Below are 24,422 nucleotides of genomic sequence, written 5' to 3' on the forward strand. Positions count from 1 at the left end.
ATTGTCAGATGTGGGAAGGTTAAATTTAGGGTTGTTTTTTTTTATAAAAATCCCCAGGTAGCCCATCCATCCTTGGTTTTAGTTTTTTAATGACATTTTGAACTTCCTCCTCTGTAATTTGCCTGGTAAGATATTCTTGGTGTACATTACTAATTTTGGGTGGTATCACTTTATGTAAATACTCTCTTATTTGATTTATGTTTGTATAATTGGCGGAATATAATTTTGTAAAGAACTGTTCAAATTCTTTGCTAATTTCTTTTGTTTTATACTTTATATTTCCTTTTTATCTTTAATTTTATGGATTCTATTTCAGCTTCTCCTGTCCCTAAGTTTATTTGCCAATAGTTTTGCTTTTTTTTGTCAAACTCATAATATTTTTGCTTTGTACATTAGAAACCCCTTCATGGATCACTGCCTTGTTGTGGCGAAGGGGCTTGCGTAACTCAGTGAAGCCATAAGCTATGCCGTGCAGGGCCACCCAAGACGGACAGGTCATGGCAGAGAGTTCTGACAAAATGTGGTCCACTGGAGAAGGAAATGGCAACCCACTCCAGTATTCTTGCCAAGAAAACCCCATGGAACGTATCACAAGGCTAAAAGAGATGACGCCGGAAGATGAGCCCCTCAGGTCGGAAGGTGTCCAATATGCTACTGGGGAAGAGCAGAGGGTATTTCCAAGTAGCGCCAGAAAGAGTGAAGCGGCTGGGCCAAAGCCGAAAGGACACTCAGCTGTGGATGTGTCTGGTGGTGAAAAGAAAATCCGATGCTGTAAAGAACAATATTGTTTAGGAACCTGGAATGTAAGATCAATGAATCAAGGTAAGCTGGAGGTGGTCAAACATGAGATGGCAAGATTGAACATCGACATCTTGGGAATCAGTGAACTAAAATGGACAGGAATGGGCGAATTTAATTCAGGTTACCATCATATCTACTGTTGTGGGCAAGAATCCCTTAGAAGAAATGGAGTAGCACTCATAGTCAACAAAAGGGTGGGAAAAGCAGTACTGGGGTACAATCTTAAAAATGATAGAATGATCTCAGTACAGATCCAAGGCAAACCATTCAACCTCACAGTAATTCAAGTCTATGCCCCAACCACTGATGCCGAAGAAGCTGAGGTTGATCGGTTCTATGAAGACCTCCAACACCTTCTAGAACTAACACCAAAAAAAGATGTCCTCTTCATCATAGGGGATTGGAATGCTAAAGTAGGAAGTCAAGAAATCACTGGGATAACAGGCAGGCATGGCCTTGGTGTACAAAATGAAGCAGGACAAAAGCTAATAGAGTTTTGCCAAGAGAACATGCTGATCATAGCAAACACTCTTTTCCAACAGCACAAGAGACTACACATGGACATCACCAGATGGTCAATATCGAAATCAGATTGATTATGTCCTTTGTAGCCAAAGATGGAGAAGCTCCATACAGTCAGTAAAAACAAGACCTGGAGCTGACTGTGGCTCAGATCATGAGCTGCTTCTTGCAAAATTTCGGCTTAAATTGAAGAACGTCGGGAAAACCACTAAACCGTTCAGGTATGACCTAAGTCATATCCCTGATGAATATACAGTGGAGGTGAGGAATAGATTTCAGGGATTAGACCTGATAGACAGAGTGCCTGAGGAACTATGGACGGAGGTCCGTAACATTGTTCAGGAGGCAGCAACGAAATCTATCCCAAAGAAAAAGAAATGCAAGAAAGCAAAGTGGCTGTCTGAGGAGGCTTTACAAGTAGCTCACGAAAGAAGGGAAGCGAAAAGCAAGGGAGAAAGGGGAAGATATACCCAACTGAATGCAGAGTTCCAGAGAATAGCAAGGAGAGACAAGAAGGCCTTCTTAAATGAACAATGCAAAGAAATCGAGGAAAACAACAGAATGGGAAAGACTAGAGATCTCTTCAAGAAAATTGGAGATCTCAAGGGAACGTTTTGTGCAAAGACGGGCATGATAAAGGACAAAGAAGGCAGGGACCTAACAGAAGCAGATGAGATTAAGAAGAGGTGGCAAGAATACACAGAAGAACTATACAGGAAAGATCTGAATGTCCCTGATAGCCATGATAGTGCGGTCACTGAACTTGAGCCGGACATCCTCGAGAGTGAAGTCAAGTGGGCCTTAGGAAGCATTAGTAACAACAAAGCTAGCGGAGATGACAGTATTCCAGCCGAGCTATTTAAAATCCTAAAAGATGATGCTGTTAAAGTGCTGCATTCAATATGCCAACAAATCTGGAACACTCAACAGTGGCCACAAGACTGGAAAAGGTCAGTTTACATTCCAATTCCAAAGAAGGGCAACGCCAAAGAGTGTTCCAACTACCGCACAAGTGCGCTCATTTCACATGCCAGCAAGGTGATGCTCAAAATCCTACAAGCTAGGCTTCAGCAGTATGCGAACCGAGAACTACCGGAAGTACAAGCTGGGTTTAGAAGAGGCAGAGGAACTAGAGATCAAATCGCCAACATTCGCTGCATCATGGAGAAAGCAAGAGAATTCCAGAAAAACGTCTATTTCTGCTTCATTGACTACGCTAAAGCCTTTGATTGTGTGGATCACAACAAACTGTGGCAAATTCTTAAAGTGATGGGAATACCAGACCACCTTACCTGTCTCCTGAGAAACCTGTACGAGGGTCAAGAAGCAACAGTAAGAACCAGAGATGGAACAACCGATTGGTTCAAAATTGGGAAAGGAGTACGACAAGGCTGCATATTGTCACCCTGCTTATTTAACTTATATGCAGAGTACATCATGAGAAATGCCGGGTTGGATGAATCAGAGGTCGGAATTAAGATTGCTGGGAGAATTATCAACAACCTCCGATATGCAGACGATACCACCCTAATGGCAGAAAGCGAAGAGGATCTCAAGAGCCTCTTGTTGAGGGTGAAAGAGGAGAGTGCAAAAGCTGGTTTGAAACTCAACATTAAAAAAACTAAGATCATGGCATCTGGCCCCATCACTTCCTGGCATATAGAAGGGGAAGAAATGGAAGCAGTGACAGATTTTACTTTCTTGGGCTCCAAGATCACCGCAGACGGTGACTGTAGCCATGAAATTAAAAGACGCTTGCTCCTTGGGAGGAAAGGTATGGCAAACCTAGACAGCATGGTAAGAAGCAGAGACATCACCTTGCCGACAAAGGTCCATCTAATCAAAGCTATGGTTTTCTCAGTAGTAATGTATGGCTGTGAGAGCTGGACTATAAGGAAGGCTGAGCGCCGAAGAATTGATGCTTTCGAACTGTGGTGCTGGAGAAGACTCTTACGAGTCCCCTGGACTGCAAGGAGGTCAAATCAGTCCATCCTAAAGGAAATCAACCCTGAGTGCTCATTGGAAGGACAGATACTGAAGCTGAAGCTCCAATATTTTGGCCACCTAATGCGAAGAGAAAACTCCCTGGAAAAGACCCTGATGCTGGGAAAGACTGAAGGCAAAAGGAGAAGGGGACGGCAGAGGATGAGATGGCTAGATAGCATCACGGATGCAATGAATATGAACTTGAGCACGCTCCGGGAGAGAGCGCAGGACAGGAAGGCCTGGCGTGCTATGGTCCATGAGGTCACGAAGAGTCAGACACGACTGAACGACTGAACAACAACATTAGAAAGCTACTGCAATTTGATCAATATCTAAAGCATCAAGTTCATCTCTTTTCTGCATTCTGTTTGTGTTTTTTTTCCAATTAGTCTGTTTCTATTAATAATGTCTCCTTTCTCTGGCATTGTTCTTTTTAAATATGGCACAATACACTGATGGTCTTTCCCTTTACCATGGCCTTCGTAGTGTCCCAAACAATAGCCTTTGATATACATTCTGTGTAGTTTTGTTCAAAAAATTGTGTCACTGTTTCCTGAAGGCAGTTAAGGGCATGTTGTTTATATAATAATGCCTGATTTAACCTCCAGCGAGGTAAGTGGTCATCCTTCACCCCAAGCTAGAGAGTACTAGCTACTGGAGCATGATTCGAAATGATGATAGGACCAATGGAAGAATGCATCAAAGACTGAGATAGTCTATGTGATACCAAGGTGTAGTCTATTCTTGTTTATGTATTATATTTTGGACAATATCTTGTACTGTCTTTATCCTTGGAGTTAAGTACTCTCCATGAGTCAGTCCACCAATTCAAAATCTAAAAGAGTCTGTAATAAACTTGATTCCTTAGTTTCTTCATTTTTTATATGTTGGCCTTTCCTATCTAGTTTATAATTCACAATTTAGATTTCCCCTTATGATCACTTCCCCTTCCTTAAACTCATTTGGTTTTTGTAAAGTACATTTTAAAAATTGTAGTTTTTCTGAGTTTGGACTACAGAGTTAACCTATTGTGATTTTTTTCATACCAGGAGTACCATTTATAAAAAATAAAGCAACGCCTTTCTTAAAACATCACTGACCTTCATATTAAAGTTTTTTGCAAACATTATAGCCACCCTTCTAGGTTTGGAAGTCCCTGCTATTGTAAAACATTCCCCAAACGATGGACAGAATAAAGATGTATCATATTTTTCCTCAAGTGGGTTTCCTGTAATGAAACTAGTTGGGGTTTTTCCCTTTTGCATATATTTTGTATTCTCTTTATGATTTATAGGAGCTTCCAGCCCTCTAGCATTAAATGACATAATCTTTATATCATTCATCTTATATTGCTAGACAAAATATTCAAGCTACCTGTACATTTAACATCTATTGCACATACATTAATTTCCCCATTTTCTGGATATTGACTCCCCTGTAATAAGAACACTGACATATTAACAACACAAACTTCTCCTTAATCTCAGGCAAGAGAGGTTAGAGAGTGGAGACATTCCCCCCTTCCCCCACCACAGAATATAAAATAAACTGTACTAATACTTTCCTAGGACATCTGATACTGCAGCATTCTCTCTCTCTGGGTCAAGTCCCTTGTTGTTCTACTGTCAAATAGGTATTCATGAGTTGTATTTCTTAGTTTGCTGGTAAATTCTTCTTGTGAATCAGGTGAGGTCTCCTTGGCAGCCTCAACGATTTAGAATTCCTGCTTTGTCAGTTTGAAACGTTTTATCAGCCCGCGGGGAATCAGCTGAATTTGGTTTAAAGTTGCTTTTGCCCCCTGGTGTGAAGTGATTACAAAGGTGTTGTTATCTTTAGAAATGATCACCTCTAATGGGAAGCCCCAGCACTAGTTTCTGCTTGCTTTTTGCAGGGTCTCTGTACCCTGCAAGGTTTCAGGGAATAAATCCTGAAAGAATGGTAAATTACTGCCTTCCTATTCCACATTCTTCAGCATTCTAGCCGCCTTCAGTATTTTATCTTTTATGGCTCCATTAACAAAATAAGTATGTCTGTAGGCTGGCTGTGTTCTTGAGTTTTAGGCCTGAGGGCTCTATGGGCCCTCTCAATATCAGATACTGCAACTGCTCTATCTGGGATGATTGTTTTTAGTAACTTTATCACTGTAGTTGTTAATTTCCCATTGACCAACAGATTCTTTCAGTCCTCTAATATGCAGATTTCTGCTGTGATTTTCTAGATCCTGGAGGCGTTGTTGCAATTGAAAGTTGTTGTTTTTTTTTAAAAAAATCTCCATATCAATATGGTTCTTTATTCCCATGTCAAGTGCTTCACTGGCTGTTTTTAAGATTTCAATTACTGTGTCTGTTAGGCCCAGTATTTGTTCTTCTAATGGCTTGAGAGCTGTAGACCGGTCGGCTTTGAGTTTCCTCTTAAGCTCCTGAAGTTGTCCAGAAATGTCTGTTAAGAGGTCTGAGGTTTTTCTTGCCATCTTGGGTTGGTTAGGTGGCAGGCAGAGATCACTATCTGCATTAGAAGATGAACTGTTTGGCTGTTTCTTGTTTTTAACAGCACTTTAACTCCACTCTTTTGTTGTGTTGATGGGCTCTGAAGCATGCATGGCCTGTCAGATTTCAGTCAGTGTTGTCAATCTCAGCTGCTTTTGATGTTGGTAAACTTGAAAGTGTGGTGGGGATCAGAGGCTCAGATTAAACCGCCATTTTTTTGCAGTGACATCATCACCCCCTCTCAACAACCCAGAGTTCTGAGTTCATATATCATGGGGAACAAACAACCCACAATTAACAAACAGAGTAGGGATTTAAGTATAAAATTTAGGTATAAGAAGTCACTTTTTAATGTTCTCTCTCTCCCTTCTTCTGGCTACAGCTGCTTCCTTGCTTGTCAACAAAAGTTGCATTAAATGTTCACTCCAAGTCTTGGAAGCCATGGAAAGGAAGATGGCATGGTGGAAAGTGGTGGTGAATACTTCGAGGTGGTCATGATCCTGAAGAATACTCTTGAAGAAAAGCAGTTATATGAACATAGGTCTAGAAGTTGTTTTATGCATTGCTTACCTATGAGGTGACTCACTCAAAGATTATTTCTTACATCAAACAATTCTAAAAATGTAACCAATGTTACGTATGTTATTGACCTGGTTTGCGTGTAACGACCAACCATGGGTTAATTAAACCATGGTTGGTTGGGGCTACGTGGGAGTGAGTGGTTTAGAAAACAACCCAGAAATGCCCTGTCCCTGGGTGGTTCGGTATGATGTGCAAACCCTGAACTCCGAGGTGTTGATGGGGAAATAACTCAGAATTTTTACCCTACAACAAACATGGGTTAAAACTCTTTAGCTGTTTTCCCCTCTCAGCAACCCAGACTTCCAGGTTTATAAATGTTTTTTGGAATGTAGTACTGCCCATTGTATAGGGTACCTAGAGAGCGATTTTTATCCTGTTTTTTTTTTCTTGTTCTGTCAGATTTTGAGAAAATGTGTATGCTTTTGGCTGATCAGAAGAAGTACGTTATGTACCAAGTTTCATTATTTGCAATAGCTGCTTATAAAATAGATGGAATTACGTATATAAGCAATGGAGATCATTTGATTCTTTATTGTGGATTTGTTTTGGGGTTTCCCCCTTTCTTCTGTTTTGCGATTACCTTTGGTTCTAAGAAAATGAATATTGAATAGAATTGGAATGTAATAAAGTGGATGTTCAGAATATTAGAAAAGAATGGCATAGGGAATTAGAATGATCTATAAAGCCCAACCAAGGGGAAGTTGCCCTACCTTCCATTAGTACTATTTCTGTAGATTTAAAATTGAGGCTGATTCAAGCCCCCCCCCCCCCATGTTTCGTGTATATTGGACACCACAACAGTTTGTTAAGAAGAAGCTGGCTAGCTCCACTAGATGTTGGTGATGCAGTGCGGACAATGCCTTGTGGAGGCATGATGTAGGCATGCCCTGTGGTGGATTCTTTCTGGTTGGAAGTCATTGCTTGTATAAATTTTGTTCTGTAAAACTCTGATAATTACGGGTGTGTTTTTACTCCCTGCGAGAGGTGCTTCTGGAATTTTCTATGTCAGGTGCCAAAATAACCTAGCCACCCATGGGCCTGGGGAAGGGAGCACTGTTAAATTACAGAATTTGCTACAATGAGACATAGTGATGGCTACCAATTTGGATGGCTTTAAAAGGGGGTTAGACAAATTCCTGGAGGAGGCTATGAATGGCTACTAATCTGATGGCTATTCTACCTCCAGTATCAGAGGCAGTATGCCTATGTACACCAGTTGCTGGGGAACATGGGTAGGAGGGTGCTGTTACACTCATGTCCTGCATGTGGGTTTCTTGCCAACAGCTGATTGACCATTGTGTGAACAGAATGCTGGAGATGGAACCTTGGTCTGATCCAGCAAGGCTCTTCTTACATTTGCCCTCTTGCCTCAGCAGCAAAATGTCTTGGGCCAGTCTTGCCCTGAGATCATTATCAGAGGCCTTGGTCTGAGTGCCCCTGAAATCTGAGATTGACCGGGTGGCTACTTGTAATAGGGCCTTTTCAGTGGTGGCCTCACAACTGTGGAATGCTGTTGAATAAATAAAATATTTAACAAATGCTAACAATCATTTGGTGGAAAGGGGCATCTTTAACGTTTTCTTTTTAATTCTGTAGTACAGTAATACATCAGAATCAAAGCAACCTTAAAAATGAAATTGTACCTTTAAGCTTTGCACAGTGATTCACATTTATATCAATTATAGCTTTAATTTATTAGTCTACCTATTACATCAGTTAGGATGCAATCCCATGCATCCTTAGACAGAAAAAAGTCCTACAACTCTCAGCATTCTTCAGCCACTCATGCTAGCTGGGGAATGCTGGGAGATGTAGGACTTCTTTCTGTCTAAACATGCATAGGATTGTGCCCTTAAAGCCTGCAAATCTTCATAAGGATACATTTGTCTTATAGATAATCTGGGTAAGCAGAAATGTATCATATATGAATTTTGGTGCCAGAAGACCCTTATTCCAGATCATGGCAGTCATGACTAAACCCTAGTGAAACCAATCCTATCAAGATCAACAGTGGCTTCCAACCCCAGGGGCAACTGCCTATCCAGTGCAGGGTGGGAGGAATGATGAGCGGATCTCCTTCTCACTCCCCCCGCCCTCCTTTCGTGGCTAGACAGCCGATTTCAGCTGTCTAGCCACAGGTCCTTGGAGTGTGAGAAGCGGTAGCCAGACGACACATAGGATGTGTTGTACCGGATTTCCGAATTCCCCTGCCCTCCCCTGGGAACTCCCCATTTTTGTCGCTCAGCCCTGCTCTTACGAGCATGGAGTGAAGGGCTGATCCGGGTTGCTTGCGAGGCGGCGCAGGAGGAGGTGGGGGTAGGTTCTCTGGGAACCACCCTCGGAGCACCGGCCAGCTGGGTCAACTGACTCCAAGGTCAGTTCCCAGGAACCAACCTATCCTGTAGTCCTCTAGCTGCTGACTAGCAGCCTTAGGATTGCGCCCTTAGTCATTATGAACTTTCCATTGATTTCACTGAGATCTGAAGCATGATCTTAAACATGCTTACTCAGAAGTAGGCCCTACTGGGTTCAATGGCCCTTGCTCTCTAGTCAGTGAGTTATTCATACTTTGAGTATCCATAGGGCTTAATTTGTCATGCCAAACTTAAGTCCTATTGATTTCAATGGGTCTACACTAGGTTTGACTAAATCCAGATCCAACCCATAGGACTGCGGTCTTGGTCATGACAGAACGTAGGTCCAAGTGTTTCTTCTGCTTGTGTGGTTCCAGTGAAATTACAAATTTTTCTTGGGTATTGCTGAGAATTACGCAGATGAGAAGCAGCAGCAGCCTGTTAGCTCTACGCTTTCCAGATTTCTTTTCGTTGCCTTGCTGGGCTCATTAAGTACGCCATCCCAAAGTTCCCCTCCAGCAGAAATAGTAGAGGCAGTGAGGGCGGCTTGCCGAAAGCAGAAGTGAAAGCGCTGTGAAGCCGAAGAAAGAGGAACTGCAGTCAGAGGGCGGGAGGACGCGTTTTATGTGGCCGTGAATGGGGAAACGGGGAGGGGCCGAGGAAGTGCTGTTTCGGTGTAGCTCTTCCTTCAACTCAGGACAGCCCGTCAAGAATGAACTTTTCACACAGTGCTGCCGGTGGGGCTTGTAGCCTCTTCATGCCCGCGTGTTTCCTCCTGCGGCTAAAGACAGAGGCGCGCGCTTCCTTCCTTCGCGGCGAAGCAGGTAAAGAAAGAAAAGAAAAAAGCGGGGAAGCTGGCGGACCCTTCTTCGTTGTTCCCTTTTCGTCTGCGGGCTCCGCGTGGCGTTTCCTTCTTCCCCCGCCCCCTCTGCCTTCTAATTTACTATGGCGCTTGAGTAACTTCCTACGTAATTTGGCATTTCGGGCGCAATCCTATGCATGCTTAGACAGAAAAAGGTCCTACAACTCCCATGCTGGCTGGGGAACGCTGGGAGCTGTGGGACTTTCTTCTTCTTCTGCCTAAGCATGGATAGGACTGTGCTTTTAGAAAACCTTGAGGGGCGCCTATTCTCCTCCGTCTTTCCAACCGCTTCTCGGGAGTGGCGCGCTTGTCGAAACAGCGCCTCTTTAAAAAGCAGCGGCACGATTAGAAGTAGTTTCGCCTCAAAAACGCCTGCAGGCATTTATCTCTTAACGGGGGTACCTGTGGCTCTCCAGAAGTACAACTCCTAACATCCATTGGCCAGGGTGCCTGGGGCTAATGGGAATTGGAGTCCAACAATATCTGAAGGGCCACAGGTTCCCCGCCCTTTCATTAATCGGTAACTAGGATCCCTGCCAGGAAAAGAAAGGGGGAGGTAGCACTTGTCAGGAAACAGTATGCTTCTGTGGGGAAGTTCCCAGAGATGATGTAGTGCCATCAAGCACAGGGCATTTCTTACTCTGTGGTTACAAAAAATCCCATTTCATAATGAAGGTGGCTGGGCCATGCCTGTATAGTCTCACATATAATCTATCCAATTTTTCCTACTGCTTTCCCTCCCTGTATTGTGGAAACCAAAGTAGCTTTTAAAAAGATAAAATACAAACACAAGCCTGTGTGCATGAAGGCCACATAAATTACTTAAATCAGCAATGCAAATAGAATGATAAAGAGCACTGAATGTAAATAATCGAGACAAGAGAAGCCACGCCTGTATAGTCTCTTGCTTTCTTGGTCCTTACGGTAATATGTAGCAACTGTAACTTGTAACTTGGCAATTTTTTTTTTTTTACAGACCTCTGAAGTGCTAGTCATACATGCCCAATTCCTGCAAATCACTGAGTACCTGTAGGAATCTATTGGCAATACACATGGCAGTATGTTAAGAATCGCAGGTTGTGTGCAGAAAGCACTGAAAGAAGATTCAATAATTTTGTCAGAAGTAGCAACCTACTCTGTGCTTTCCTTTAAAGCAGGGGTGTGCCGAAGCTATTTCTCCCATTGTTTTGGATTTCAAGTCCCAGAATTCCTGACCATTGGCCATGCTGACAGGGGATTCTGGGAGTTGAAGTCCAAAATATCTGGAGAAATACCTTCTGCTCACCCATGCTTTAAAGTACTGATCCCTAGACCAAATCATACTGGAAGGAGACATCGTATAGATATGGCCTTTATAATTCTCCCCTCACCTACTTCCTCAGATTATATTCTGCTAGCTCTCCCTTTTCTGTCTCAATTTGTACCATGCCTACTAAAAATAAACTCAGCATAATAGACTAAAAACTCACCTTAACAAAAAGTGGACTGAAACAAAAAGGTCTTAAGGGTCCGTCTAAAAACTGGCAACTGGCATTGTCTGAATAGGATTACTCCAAATTGTATTCTTGATTCATGAGAGATGAGGATGAAATGTAGCAGAAGATGATCCCATTATAGGTATTCAGGATCTAAATCTTTTAAAATCTTGAAGGATAAAACTAGCACCTAGAATTGCACCTGAAAAGTTAAAGGCAGGGCTGTGTGATTGCTGCAATTTTATAGGAGCACACAAACATGAACAGCACGATAGTATTTATTTATTTAGGGTGTTTTTACCCTCTGCAATTTTATAGGAGCACACAAACATGAACAGCATGATAGTATTTATTTATTTAGGTTGTTTTTACCCCACTCTTCAGCTCAAAAAGCCTCCCAGAGTGGCTTACAAAGATGAATATTAAGACAGTCCCTGCCCTCGAGCTTACAATCTAAAAGACATGACACAAAAGGAAAAGGGATTGGGAGGAAGGGGAAGGAAAGCAAATACACCAATGACTGATGTATAGGACCAGGTTGGTCTCCCCGCTGCGATGATGTTCATCCTGGGAGGCAGGAGGTGCAGCCCCCCAGTGGCCCTCGGTTCTCTAGCCGATGGATGAGGCCAGAGTCTGCGGTACCAAGGAACTGTCAGTTGGAGCTGCGTGTTCTTTCTAGCAGGGACGGGTGGAGTGAGCACGATAGTAGATGCAGAATTCAAATTCCTGAGTATCTTAGCTTTCATTTAAAACAAACAAACAAATAAATAAAGTTTGTAGTCCTAGGATGCAGATATGTGCTTGAAAGTGTGTGAACACTGCCTGTTGAAACCTTAGACGCCAGAAAGGTAATAGCATTTTCAGGGTGTGGATGGATGGATGGGGCTTAGTTCTCTGCATAGCTCCTTGCCTCTCCACATGAGTAGAAAACCTAGAATAACTGACACAGGATTGTAACAGTTGTAGAACAAAGTATGCAGAATAAGAGAAATGAAGCCACTTTTCTCAATTTGCACGGGACATATAACTCAGCTTTTCTTGGTACAGAATTTGAATTACCATGATGCAGAGGTTTTTTTTCTTCTTCTCTTCACCACAGAATATTCACAGCCCCTGTTACAGGAAAAGCATAAAAGAAACTGGTGTAATGCACTTAATTTTTTAAAAATCCCATCCTATTATCATTAAGATTCAGGGCGGTGTACAGATAAAATCAGTTTAAACAGTATAAAACAATAATAATTTAAACAGTGAAAAACATATTAAACCATTAAGCAAGCTAATACCAATTTTAAAATCTAAAACAATAAAACAGTTAAAACAGTGTGCAACTTTAGGGAATTCAGTTAGCCCTCAAAGGCTTTGGTGACAATCTGTGTTTTGGTGCTGAAATGAAACCAATGTCTGCGCCAATTGGGCCTCCAAGGGGAGGGCATTCCACAACCGGGGTGCCACAGCAGAGAAAGCCTTCCATTACTCCACCATGGTTGGGTGGCAAGTTGCCCACTCTTTTTTTACTAGTTGAAACCTCTGAATATTTTTCCAAGTCAGTCCCAGATAGAGTGTATTACACTAATGAGGTCTTGAAGTTCTACTATAGATGGATATGGGGGAAGAGATCTGGAAGAATGCCACATAGGGAAAAAAAATCTTAGGCCCAGTTCATATTGTTATGCACTCCCCATTTCTTGGAACAATGAGAAGTTCTACAGGCAGTGGTACTGGGGTTTGGTTTCCTCTGGAGGGATTTTGTAATACTGACTTGTTTACCACAAGTAGAACATAAGTGGAGGCAGAGAGCAGATATTTGTACGAAGTAGCAGATCTGTTATGGTGCTTCAGATACCAAGAGAGAGGCCCTGTGCCCTTCTTCAAGGTGCCTTCAGCTCTGCCTTTTTTTCTCTGTTCCAAACTGTACTGTTGTCTTCACAAACACTGAACCTCAGCCACCTCCACAGTGTGTGAGAAGGTGAAGTGTCACCTTCTCCAAGCTCTACTGGCATTCTACACCCAGAGAGTGCCAACAATTTTCTAACAATGTGCTTCCATTCTAGTTTTGAACTATTAAACCAGCCCCCCTGCAACCTGGTACGCTCCAGATGTTTTGGGCTAGAACTCCCAGCACCCCAAGTCCAACACATCTGGAGGGCATCTGGTTGGGGAGAGCTGTATTAACCTAACAAAAGAACAGATGGCCAGAAGTTATAATGGGATGAATGAGGGATAATAAATTGATAAAACTGAGGTACTGTTGGTTGGTGATACAGTTGACTAAGGATTTGGGATTCAGCCTGTTCTAAATTGTGGCCATACTTCCCCTGAGGACCAGCTTGGGAGCACTATTGGAATCTGGCTTTGTGGATGGATAGTCAATTATGTGGCCCATAGCATTTTTTATCAGCCTTGTCTGACTTGCCAGCCCCACCAGTTCCTGGAAAAATGTGACTTGGCCATAGGACTATTAACCTAACAAGAGCATAGTTGGTCAGGAGCCATATTTACTTTACCAGGATGGCATGATGCCACCAAAAACACCATTCCTTTGGTTCAGTCCACATTTTCTCAGTAACAACCAGAGCTCTTTTCATTCACATTTCTTATCAATAATGGGGGTGGCATTGTCACATTCCAACAGGCTTATGCAATATAAACATTTTACAAATAGCTAGTGTACACAGTAGCAGGACCATGTTTTTACAAGAAAAGCTTGTGTTTCATTCTCACTTTTTCTCTGTTGACTGTTTTTCCTTGTTTTGAAGTAAGGTTATAGATTAAATTTAAATTTAGATATATTAACAAGTACTGGCAGCATTTTGGTCTAGATAACTTTTGCCATTAAGGTTTGCAACAAGGGTTTAAAAAAAAAAGATCGAAAAGAAGAAGTGTTGTCAGTGGCACTGATTTCCTGTAAGTTAGATTATTTTTGGCTCACGACACAGTAGTAAGACAAGTTCTGCATTCATTTTAATTTGGTCAAGATGTAACTTTGTAATCTCCTGTGACAATACTGTAGATATTGTCAGTTTATTTCTTTTGTTCTTACTGTCTTAAGCCTGACAGTGAAAACTTACTGAAATACTGATGGATTTTATTGGATTGTATCCAGTGTTAGTCCTACTTAGAGAGGACCCATTGACATGAATGGGACTTAAGTTAGCTTTCTTTTTGGCATAACTGTTAAGTCATTCTTCTCTACTGTTGCTTTGAGAGGCATAAGGCAGGTGTTAAGATTTGTCTTTAGATATATGCAGAAGTACACGCTGATTAGCTGTGAAATAAGAAAATTTTGAATACATTTTGGCAAGAGCGTATCTTTTGCATATAAACTTTTATAGTGAATATGACTGCCATAGTCGATTGTGAAAACTCTACACATGTTTTTGCTTCCTTTATGGCTGAACTGGGCATTTGGCCACAGGCATGCTACTGGGAACCTATTTGGCAAACAGTTAGAAAGTATAGGTGCTCACTTTGGTGTTGATTTTGAAAGTACTAGTGTGATTTATTCTGACCATTATGTATAAAAGCCTGGCCCTGAGTAGAAGCTTTAGGATCAAATCTACAGGTTCATTCCCATTTGGATTTTTTTTCACCATCCCCAGTATCAGCCAACTGTAACCATGTGGGCACTGTGTGCAGGCATTGAAGATAATGGAGAGTACACTGGGCAAACAGTTTTTAAAAGCTATTTAAGAAAACCTAAAATATGGTTGCTGCTCCCCTCCCTGAGCAGTAGTAACTTTCAAGGGCAGCTTTTTAAAGGGTCGCTTGCCTTATGAGGGGAGGATATTGGAAATGTATAGAGATTCTGCAATAGCTGTGTATTTGCAAACACGTCATTTGACCCCAATAACAGGCAAGTACTCACAGAAATGGTGCCAATCTTCTATGCAGCATTAGTTTCTCCCAAAGCAAACATGCCCCAACCAGCCAACTGCAAAAAACAAAACAAAAAACAACACACACACACATGCGCTTCAGGTCTCTATATGGCTGGATCTACACTTACCGCCTTTTTTCGCTTCCAATGAGGTTTCACCGCCCACCTTTCACACTACGCAGTAGCCGCCTCGAATTGGAACCGGAATTTCCCATTTCCATGCTCCCGCTTTCAATACCCCAATATCCCGGTATTTCCCCTTAATGTGCTCTGATTTTCCACCTTCGCTACCATATCCAGTCGTAGTCCCCTTTCCCGCCTGTCCATATGCGGCAGTGTTTGTATTTCCCACCTGTCCAATCACAGCTCTCGACAGCCCCATGTCTTCTTCTGGCTACCGATCGCATAGCTTCCTCAGCAGCCTCCGTTTCCTCAGCAGCAAGCAAAGGGCTGGATGTGTGCATGCTTGTCTGATCTCGGAAGCTAAGCGGGGTCGGTCCCGGTCAGTGCTTGGATGGGAGACCGCCTGGGAATCAAGCTTCCTGCATTGAGCAGGGGGTTGTTGTATCCCTTCAAATGAGACTAAGTTTTACCCCCTCTTATCCCCCGCTCTGGATGTTTTTTAAAAAAATTAAGGCGTTATCCTCGCAGAATTGGGGCTTCTCTGTGATGTTTTTTTTCTAATTGAGGCATGATCTTCGAAGCTTTGAAGTTGTGAAGCTTCGAAGATCATGCCTCAATTAGAAAAAAAAACATCGCGGAGAAGCCTTGATTCTGCGAGGATAACTCCTTAATTTAAAAAAAAACATCCAGAGCGGGGGATAGGAGGGGGTAAAACATAGTCTCATTTGAAGGGATACAACAACCCCCTGCTCAATGCAGGAAGCCTAATTCCCAGGTGGTTGCCCATCCAACTACTGACCGGGGCTGACCCCGCTTAGCATCCGAGATCAGACAAGCGCGTGCAGGAAAACAGCACAGCGCTCGAGTTGAACCGAGCTTGCGCATTCGATGAAGTACTGCAACGGGAAAAATGGGTGAGTGTGAATAATCACGTTTTAATGCAAGAGCGTTTAACCCGACGGGACACCAAATTCATTGCGATGGCGGGCGCAGTAGATCGGCCCTGTGTTTCATCTCAAAAGGATTCTCTCTAGCCTTCACCCCCACCCCCCAGTCAGTTTCCTGAACACTTCCACCCAGTGCTCTGACCATTCTGGTAGTTAAGGTGTGTCCAGTAGCTCCTTATTTTTATTTAAGCAAGTTCTAATATGCCTTTTGTTCTAAATCAGTGCTAGACCTCGGGTGTCCAGATACCAAAGAGGACAGGGCCCCTGCACCTTTAATAGATGTGTAAAAGAGGGAATTCAGCAGGCATAGCTTGCATGAAACTTGCTGAAATTCCCTCTTCTACACACGTATTAAAGGCGCATCAGCCCTATCCTCTTGCATCTGGACACCCTAGCCAAACCAAATGTGATCTAAGGAAATCTGTGACTGAATCCACTGCATTTTTAGAAAGGTAAAAGCAGGTGCATTTGTGGGGGTTGATCAGTGCTGGGAAAGGGTTTTGAAAAATGAACAAACCCCTCACGGAATTTCCCCAAATTAAATTGACCCTGAGGCATATATTTGTCCATGGGGGAACATGTATACGTACTTTGTGCTACAGGTTGTACTGCTGTGTTCTGTGTGAGAAAGAAACAGATAATAAGGAGATCACAAGCAATCACAAAACAAAACATACAAAAACTGTATACTGCTGCCTCTAAAATCCTTCCATCTTTTGGTACATCCTTTTACAACCTCTGAGGGAGATGTCTCACCAGTTTTGGGACCTATTTGACAAATAAGGCTTTCAGTATCTTAAACAGCAAGACACATGTGGCCAGCATGAAATCTCTTCATAAGTATATTCTAAATAGATACTTAAATCTGTTATTCTGCTAAGTGTCTTCCATTGTCATTACAATAATAAAGAATATTGAATCTTGGAAGACTAACATTTCTATTAGTGTCCTTACTATTTTAATGTGAATTCTTTTTACAGGACTGTGGTCAATACAGAAACGCAAGAATTCCAATAAGCACATTTAAAGAATCCTGATATACTATGACAGAAACAAAAGGTTTAGGCAGTAGCAATTTCCTCTGTGTTTGCATCTTTACAACAACATTCTGGAATATCATCTATACCTCAGAGGAAAATGGTTTTAAGGCAAACTACTCAAATAACGTCCTAGATAGTGTTCCTAAGAACCTACAAGCAAAAACAACAGTGTTGGACTTGTCACATAACAATATCTCTGAACTACAGATATCTGATTTTAGTTCACTTTCCAGACTGCAGGCACTAATTCTGTCTTATAACCTCATCAGAGTGCTTGACTTTAGTGTTTTCCAGTACAATAAAGACTTAGAATATCTAGATGTATCCCACAACAACTTGCAGACTCTTTCTTGTCATCTTATTCCAAGTCTCAGGCATTTAGATCTCTCTTACAATAACTACAGAGCCATGCCCTTATGCCCCAAGGTTGGCAAAATGTTGAAGTTGGAATATCTTGGCCTCAGTGTTAGAAGAATACAGAAATCCGATTTTGGTGTTCTTGCTCATTTACAACTGGATACTCTGTTCTTGGGCTTAGAAGACCTCTTTGAATATAGCCCTGGAAATCTTACAGTGTTCAACGCAAAGAACCTTCAGATTGCACTCCCCCCACAGGCAGAGGTTGTCATCTCGGATCTAAAACTCAGTATTACAGAAAGTTTAGAACTTTCAAATATCAGACAAAATCAAGTCTATGCCCTGATACAGTTTTTGTCAACGCTCGACAAAAATGGAAGATTGTTCAACCTAACATTGAGTAACGTACAACTTGAATGGAATGACTTAGTTCATATGTTTCAGTCTGTGTGGAAATCGACTGTTGAATATTTCAGTGTCTACTATGTGACCATTTCGCAATTCAGTAATGAAATTTTTAGTACCACTCATACCTCGCTAAAAGCTTTGACAATTAAAAACGTTGTGGTCACTACAGAGATATTTAGCCAGCACCTCTTATACCAAACATTTGCAGATATGAATATTGCAGCCTTGACAATATCTCATACAGGTATAACAAACATGGTTTGCCCTTCAAAACCTAGTAATTTTACTTACTTAAATTTTTCAAATAATACATTGACTGACACAATTTTCAAAGGTTGCAATAACTTGATCCTCCTAGAAACACTTATTTTACAAAGGAATAGCCTTAAAGATCTTGTCAGATTGAGTTTAATGACAACTCACATGAACTCTCTGAAATATTTGGACATGAGCAAAAATTTATTACAGTATAAAGACAATGCAAATAAGTGCAGTTGGGGAGAACAACTAGTTAAACTGAACTTGTCATCTAATGCGTTGTCTGAGTCAGTCTTTAGATGTTTGCCAGTCAATATTCAAATGTTGGATTTACAAGACAACCAAATTTTAAGTGTTCCTAAGGAGATTATTGAGCTGAACAATTTGGAAGAGCTCAATTTGGCTTCCAATAAGCTAACTGCATTGCCTGGCTGTGGTCATTTTAGACATCTCAGATTGCTGAACATAGAAAATAATTCCGTTCTCTCTCAATCTTCTGAGTTCTTCCAGAGCTGTCAGCATATCAACACTTTAAAAGGAGGACACAATCCATTCATGTGTTCCTGTGAATTAAGACCGTTCATTAATCTTGAAAAACAAGGATCTATGGAGCTGATTGGCTGGCCGGACTTTTATGTGTGTGAATACCCACACCACTTCAAAGGAACTCTTTTAAGAGATTTTCACATATCAGAACTTGTTTGCAATGTGAATCTTTTGATTACTGTAGTTGTAATTGTTACAGTGGTCTTATTGGTTGCTGTTTCCTTCCTCTGCATCCGTTTTGATATTCCATGGTATTTGAAAATGATGTGGCACTGGAGTCGAGCAAAACACAGGATCTGGAAGAGCGAGCCTGAAGATATCCTCAGCAGCATACAGTTCCATGCTTTTATCTCTTACAGCGAGCGTGATTCTGGCTGGGTGAAAAATGTCCTGATTCCAAATCTGGAGCGAGAGGATGCATCCACACGTATCTGCCAGCATGAGAGGAACTTTGTTGCAGGCAAGAGCATTGTTGAGAATATAATTGACTGCATTGAGAAAAGTTACAAGTCCATCTTCGTGTTGTCTCCCAATTTTGTGCAGAGCGACTGGTGTCATTATGAGCTCTACTTTGCCCATCACAAGTTATTCAGTGAAAATGTGGACAGTTTAATCCTTGTTTTATTAGAACCAATCCCATCATATATAATTCCTTCCAGGTACCACAAACTAAAAGCTCTCATGGCGAAGAGAACGTACTTGGAGTGGCCGAAAGAGAAAAGCAAGCACGGACTTTTCTGGGCTAATCTTAGGGCATCTATTAATATTAAACTTCCAAACAATGAAGTGAAATGAAGGAGTTGAAGATCAAAAGTCATTACTCATTGAGTTGAATTTATATTCATATTATCAGATGAGAGATTTCATTATATCAGTGAAGTACAAGTAGTATGGCTGAGTAATGTAGCATCTATTACAAACTTTTTCAGTGCTTATTCAGGTATTTTCTAAATGCAGGGAAGATTCAAAGAAGCTGAAAAACCTGTAAGTTAAATAGAAACTAATGTATTCATGATATAATATTGCGTGATATAATTATGCAATGTAATATTTCTTAGAGGAAGGACGAGTATAATTCAAAGCTATCTTACCATGCTCCATAAGAATGTTTTTAACATTACATTAGAAACAAAACAAAGATGGATAGCATCATGATTAATATAGTCAACAGTGGCCAGCAATAATCTAAGATTGCACTGGAGACCTTTCTGCTCAAAAAGGTTACACCAGAACAGGATACAGCAATGCATGTAAGGGGTATGGGCGTGTGAAGTCTTCTACTCCTGTTCAAGCCAGTGTGGGGAGAAGTCCCCTTCAAATTTCCCTGCACAAGGTGGGAAGGTTGGGCATTGAGTATACAGGAGCAGGGATGTTGTGGACAGGGGCAAAGTCACTCCCCCCACCCCTTACAAGCATTGCTCTAGCCTGTTCAGGCATAACACCTGTACAGGGCTGCTGTTTCTAGTGCTCCCTTCTTTCTTAGGAGGAGAATACAATGCTGTTGCTAAGTTGCAAACCAGAACATAGCTTGAGAATGTCGCTGTAGGGAAAAGACCAAAGGGAGTGAGAAAGCCTCCTCCATTTTTTCTTTTTGATTATGTATACACTGTCCCACCTTTTCAGATCCTATGCTTGTGAATCGTACATACCGATGCGGACTGCAGTGTTCTGGTCTGGGTCCTAGTTTTATGCCCTGCATACCTAGCAGGTGCCCGGATTTATCAGTCCCAACTTTGCTGCCCCCTGCACTGAGTTTGCTTGTTCCATATCCCCCCCCCCCCAAATATTCCAGAGCTTCTTATCCTTGGGGAACTGAAATGCAAACATGTTGACAACACTTTTTAAAACTCTAATTTTGCTATGATTTTAACCCTGTTGCATGGAACTCTGCCTTGGGCCAGAGCTAGTCCCCGATAAACAGGCACACCTGCATAATTTGTTGTATTTACAAAACTAAATGATGATCTCGTTCACAATCTTAGGCGTGTTCATTGGGAACCAGTGCCAATGTGCCTTGACAAGTGGCCATGCAGCTGCCACACAACCTCTTTCCTTCTTCCCAAGTTTGGAGCTGGAGGGGGGAGAGGGAGCTGCGGTCACCATGCTGCTGCCTGGACAATCCCTGCCAGCGCCCTCTGCAGCTTCAAAGTGGGGAGGCAAGCTCATTGCTGTTCACACTTGCCAGAAGGTGGCGCCACATTCACCACAGTGAACAGAATTATTGAAGCCTGCTCATATGTTGAGCTGTCCTAAAAACTCTTTGGAAACAGCTGATTATAACGATGTACCATTTCTTGAAATTTTGAAGTGGGGGAGGGGAAGGACAATTTTTTTTTCCCAGCCCAGAAAAAAAAATTGGGGAAAAAATAAAATATATGCAAGACTTAATTTCTGATCAGTTCTAAGGTTACTTTAAGAATGGCAAAATAATTGTGTCCGAATTACCACTATACCATGGAATACAATTTTATGTTCTAAATTTTGAAACATGGGTGGTCATCATGACTGTCCCCATAGCAACACCTCCCAGGGAGAGTCCAAAATTGCAGGCAGCAGTGTACATCCATATCAGCAAGCCAATTCTAGGAGCTTTCAGGCTGGATCCAGGATCTGCCCTCAATGAGACATCAAACATATCTTGGTTTTTTTCCAGTGGGGGAAATAGGGAAAAGCAGAGTTGAAAACAGAAACCATCAACACTGCAGTAACAGAAGGAGTCTCCACAGTTGCCATCATCCAGAAACAGATGAAACAACACAAAAGAATGTGCAACACCGTTCTGTAAACACTACGAGCAACTAACCTCTTTCAGGCTGTTTTCCAGCTTTCTTAACAAGAAATAAAGTCTGTCTGTAATCATACTGTTAAGAAGTATCGGTTAGACAGGGATTGTAGATGGTCTTATATCATTCTTAGAAACCATTTTGGGGGAGCGATGCATATTTAAATATTTTAAAAATCTGCCTTAAAAAGCATTCACTCATTCTAAAAGAGAAAATAGATCATTAGAGTTTTCCCCTCCCAAATTTTCCCTACATTTTCCATGGGAAAAACAGGATGGGGGGCTTGGGAGGGGAACAAAGCCCTTCCAATTTTCTCATCTTAACAGCCATGTCTCTAGAGAATAAAGCAGCTAGGCTGTTGATAGGGCTCACCACCACTGTGAAAATATTACATCAGTTCTTCCTCCCCAGGGAGATATATTTGGTATCACCTTTTTTGACTTTTAAGTGACACACAAAGTCTTCTTTGTTTGAGTAGCGTTTGCTGCTTAATTTAATTTTGGTGTTTTGGCTTAAGCTGCTTTGAGTATGGCAAGACCTTTATCTGGATATTATTTTTATTCTGTTCTTTGATTCATCATGTTTTATAGTTAACTGTTTATTTTATATTTAGTTTGTTGTTTAGTTTGCTCGAATACAGTTTGTAGAAGGCAGCACAGAAGTTTTAAAAATAAATAAATAAATCATTCACAGTTGCTTCCTCTTATTCAACTGAAATAAATGTCTTACTGCACAAACCTATATATGTCTGTGCAGAAATGTCCCATTGACTTTAATGGGGCTTATTCCCAGGTAAGTGGATATATGATTGCAGCCTTAAGGGAGCTTCCTAAGGTCAAATTTAGACATTTGGTAGCTTCTGAGAGAGACTCTTGTGGTATGGCTTCATGTTGCTTGAATAATGCAAACAAAGTTGGCACATATGGGATCACCCAGTCAGGACTCAAGCCTACAGCTGATCCTGAACCTTTGACTCCAGGGATTCCAAGTGAAGCAGGGCATATCAACCAGGCAACATACCATTCACTTGGAGACTGTATACTGCGTGAGCAATGTTCAGAAATTCCTTGTTTAGGCCATTCATTTGAGCACATTTCTCATGTCTTGTTGAGAATGTGTACACTTATCTGTGTTCATGCACATTTCCCATACAGCTTAAATTAGCCACACCAATAGAAATATATACACCACACAACTAGGTGGGGTAGGGTACCCCTTCCCAGCATTCCTGTGTGCAATGCAATGCATAGAATTTTTTAATGGAATGTTGGTGCCATCTAGTGGTGCTTGGTGCACTTATCAAGAAAGTGGAAGATCTTGATGCCGACACAAATTAACTCTTTTCTGGGAAAGAAATGAGAAAGGCTAAAGTAACAAGTTTAATATGGGACACATGTTTAATAGGGAACACTATGAACAGCTATTTATGCAAAATTAGGTAAAGAAAGAGACAAGTAAGGCTAGACCCACTCTACTGAAGGCAGAGCACCGGATTCCTACTCAAAGCCTGGCTTCCTTCCAACATTAGTAAAAAATTACAAGGGGCATTACAGCAGCGTGGAGTTATAGCAGTCCTTTGCACCTGAGTTCCATCAAGGATATTATGGTCAAGATAGTGGGTGGGTGGGTGGGAAAACTAGTGAAAGGACTGAGACTGGCTATGTAGGGTCAAAATAGTACCTAAACTACATCATGCTCAAAACCTGCTACTATATTAACACCATTTTTACTGGGCAAAACAAGTTTTCATAACACTTAGTTGATGGAAGATGCATGCACCCTAGTTGGAAAAGCAGTAGGTGGCAATGACAGAATCCGAGAAGAGCCGACTAGCCAGAATAGAAGCCCAGATATGCAAACAAAATGCTATTCACAGTTACTGTTTAAGGCACAGCCAAAATATTTTATTTTAATTAATTAATTACATTTCTATACTGCCCAATAGCCAAAGCTCTCTAGGTGGGTCATAAAAATTAAAACCACAAAATACAGCATAAAATTTAATATAAAATATAATAGCTTAAAACTACAGTATAAAAGTACAACCAGAGTAAAACCTAGCAGTAATGTAGAGATTTAAAATGCAACAGCAGATTTAAAACAGAGCTGAAAAACTGGAATGCTCAAATGCTATAAATCTTGGGAAAATAAAAAGGTCTTCACCTCACCCCAGAAAGAGCACAGCGTAGACACTAGGCGAACCTCTTTAGGAAGCTCATTCCACAACTGGGGTGCCACAGGAGAAAAGGCCCTTTTCCTGGTAGCCATATTTTGCTGTGTCTCCATCACCATTTCTGGTAATAGGATCAAGGCATTATATTCACTATCTTGAAGTCAGAGGTCAGAGATTATTTGTAGGACTACACCCGGGTCTGGCCCACCCATGAAGCAGAGTGAGGTGCCCAATTCAGATGTTGGGAGGAGCATCAAATTGGATTGCTCTCTCCACCCCCAACAGGAAGGCCCCCTGCTGCCACTGCTGCCACCTCCTGTAGCAGATGCTCTAGAGAGCCCTGCCAGCTGCTGTCCTGCCATGACATTTGCCACAATGAGAGAGTAGCCACTGGGCTCTCTGGAACACCTGCTCACCCTCTACTTCCCTGGTTGAGAGCCACATGGCTGGAAGAAGTTGCAGGGCTCTTGCAAGAGCTTGCCTGGGTCTTACGAGAGCTTGCCCAGGTCTCATGCATCTGGCTTTGTGTTAATGAGTGGTGGAAGTCTCATGTGACTTACAGCAGAGTTGCCTTATACAAAGAATGTGTGGTAACACAGCATTTATTATTACAGGGAATAAATGCAGGCTAGAGCCAGTCTAGAAGAAGTTCAAATCAACTTGCTTTATTAGTGCTTTTATACACATTGCTGAGGAAGGCTAACGATGCTCAACTACAAGCACCCCCTAAAGCTGGATGCGTGAGTGTAAGTAAGCGAAGGCATGAGATATGGGCAATCTACATTACAACTTTAAACTGGTTTCAAACCTGTTTTTAGTGATTATGGCTACCTAATACA

The 24,422-nt window shown here is 41.7% G+C and overlaps 1 protein-coding gene across 1 annotated transcript; it reads left to right on the forward strand.

Annotated features, from left to right (window-relative positions):
* Positions 1–9,415: 9,415 nt before the first annotated feature.
* Positions 9,416–22,100, forward strand: LOC146344229 (toll-like receptor 6). The gene is made up of 2 exons (XM_084856946.1): positions 9,416–9,555; positions 16,999–22,100. Exon 2 carries the CDS (start codon positions 17,062–17,064, stop codon positions 19,420–19,422), a length of 2,361 nt encoding a protein of 786 aa, XP_084713072.1. The 5' UTR covers positions 9,416–9,555; positions 16,999–17,061; the 3' UTR covers positions 19,423–22,100.
* The last annotated feature ends 2,322 nt before the right edge of the window (positions 22,101–24,422 follow it).

This window comes from Heloderma suspectum, chromosome 5, assembly GCF_057233095.1.
Source record: "Heloderma suspectum isolate Gila_16-S chromosome 5, 16-S_ref, whole genome shotgun sequence".
In the NCBI taxonomy this organism is placed as follows: Eukaryota; Metazoa; Chordata; class Lepidosauria; order Squamata; family Helodermatidae; genus Heloderma; species Heloderma suspectum.

Coding starts and splice junctions, on each gene's coding strand:
- LOC146344229 (XM_084856946.1), top strand. CDS start 17,062: ATGACAGAAACAAAAGGTTTAGGCAGTAGCAATTTCCTCTGTGTTTGC.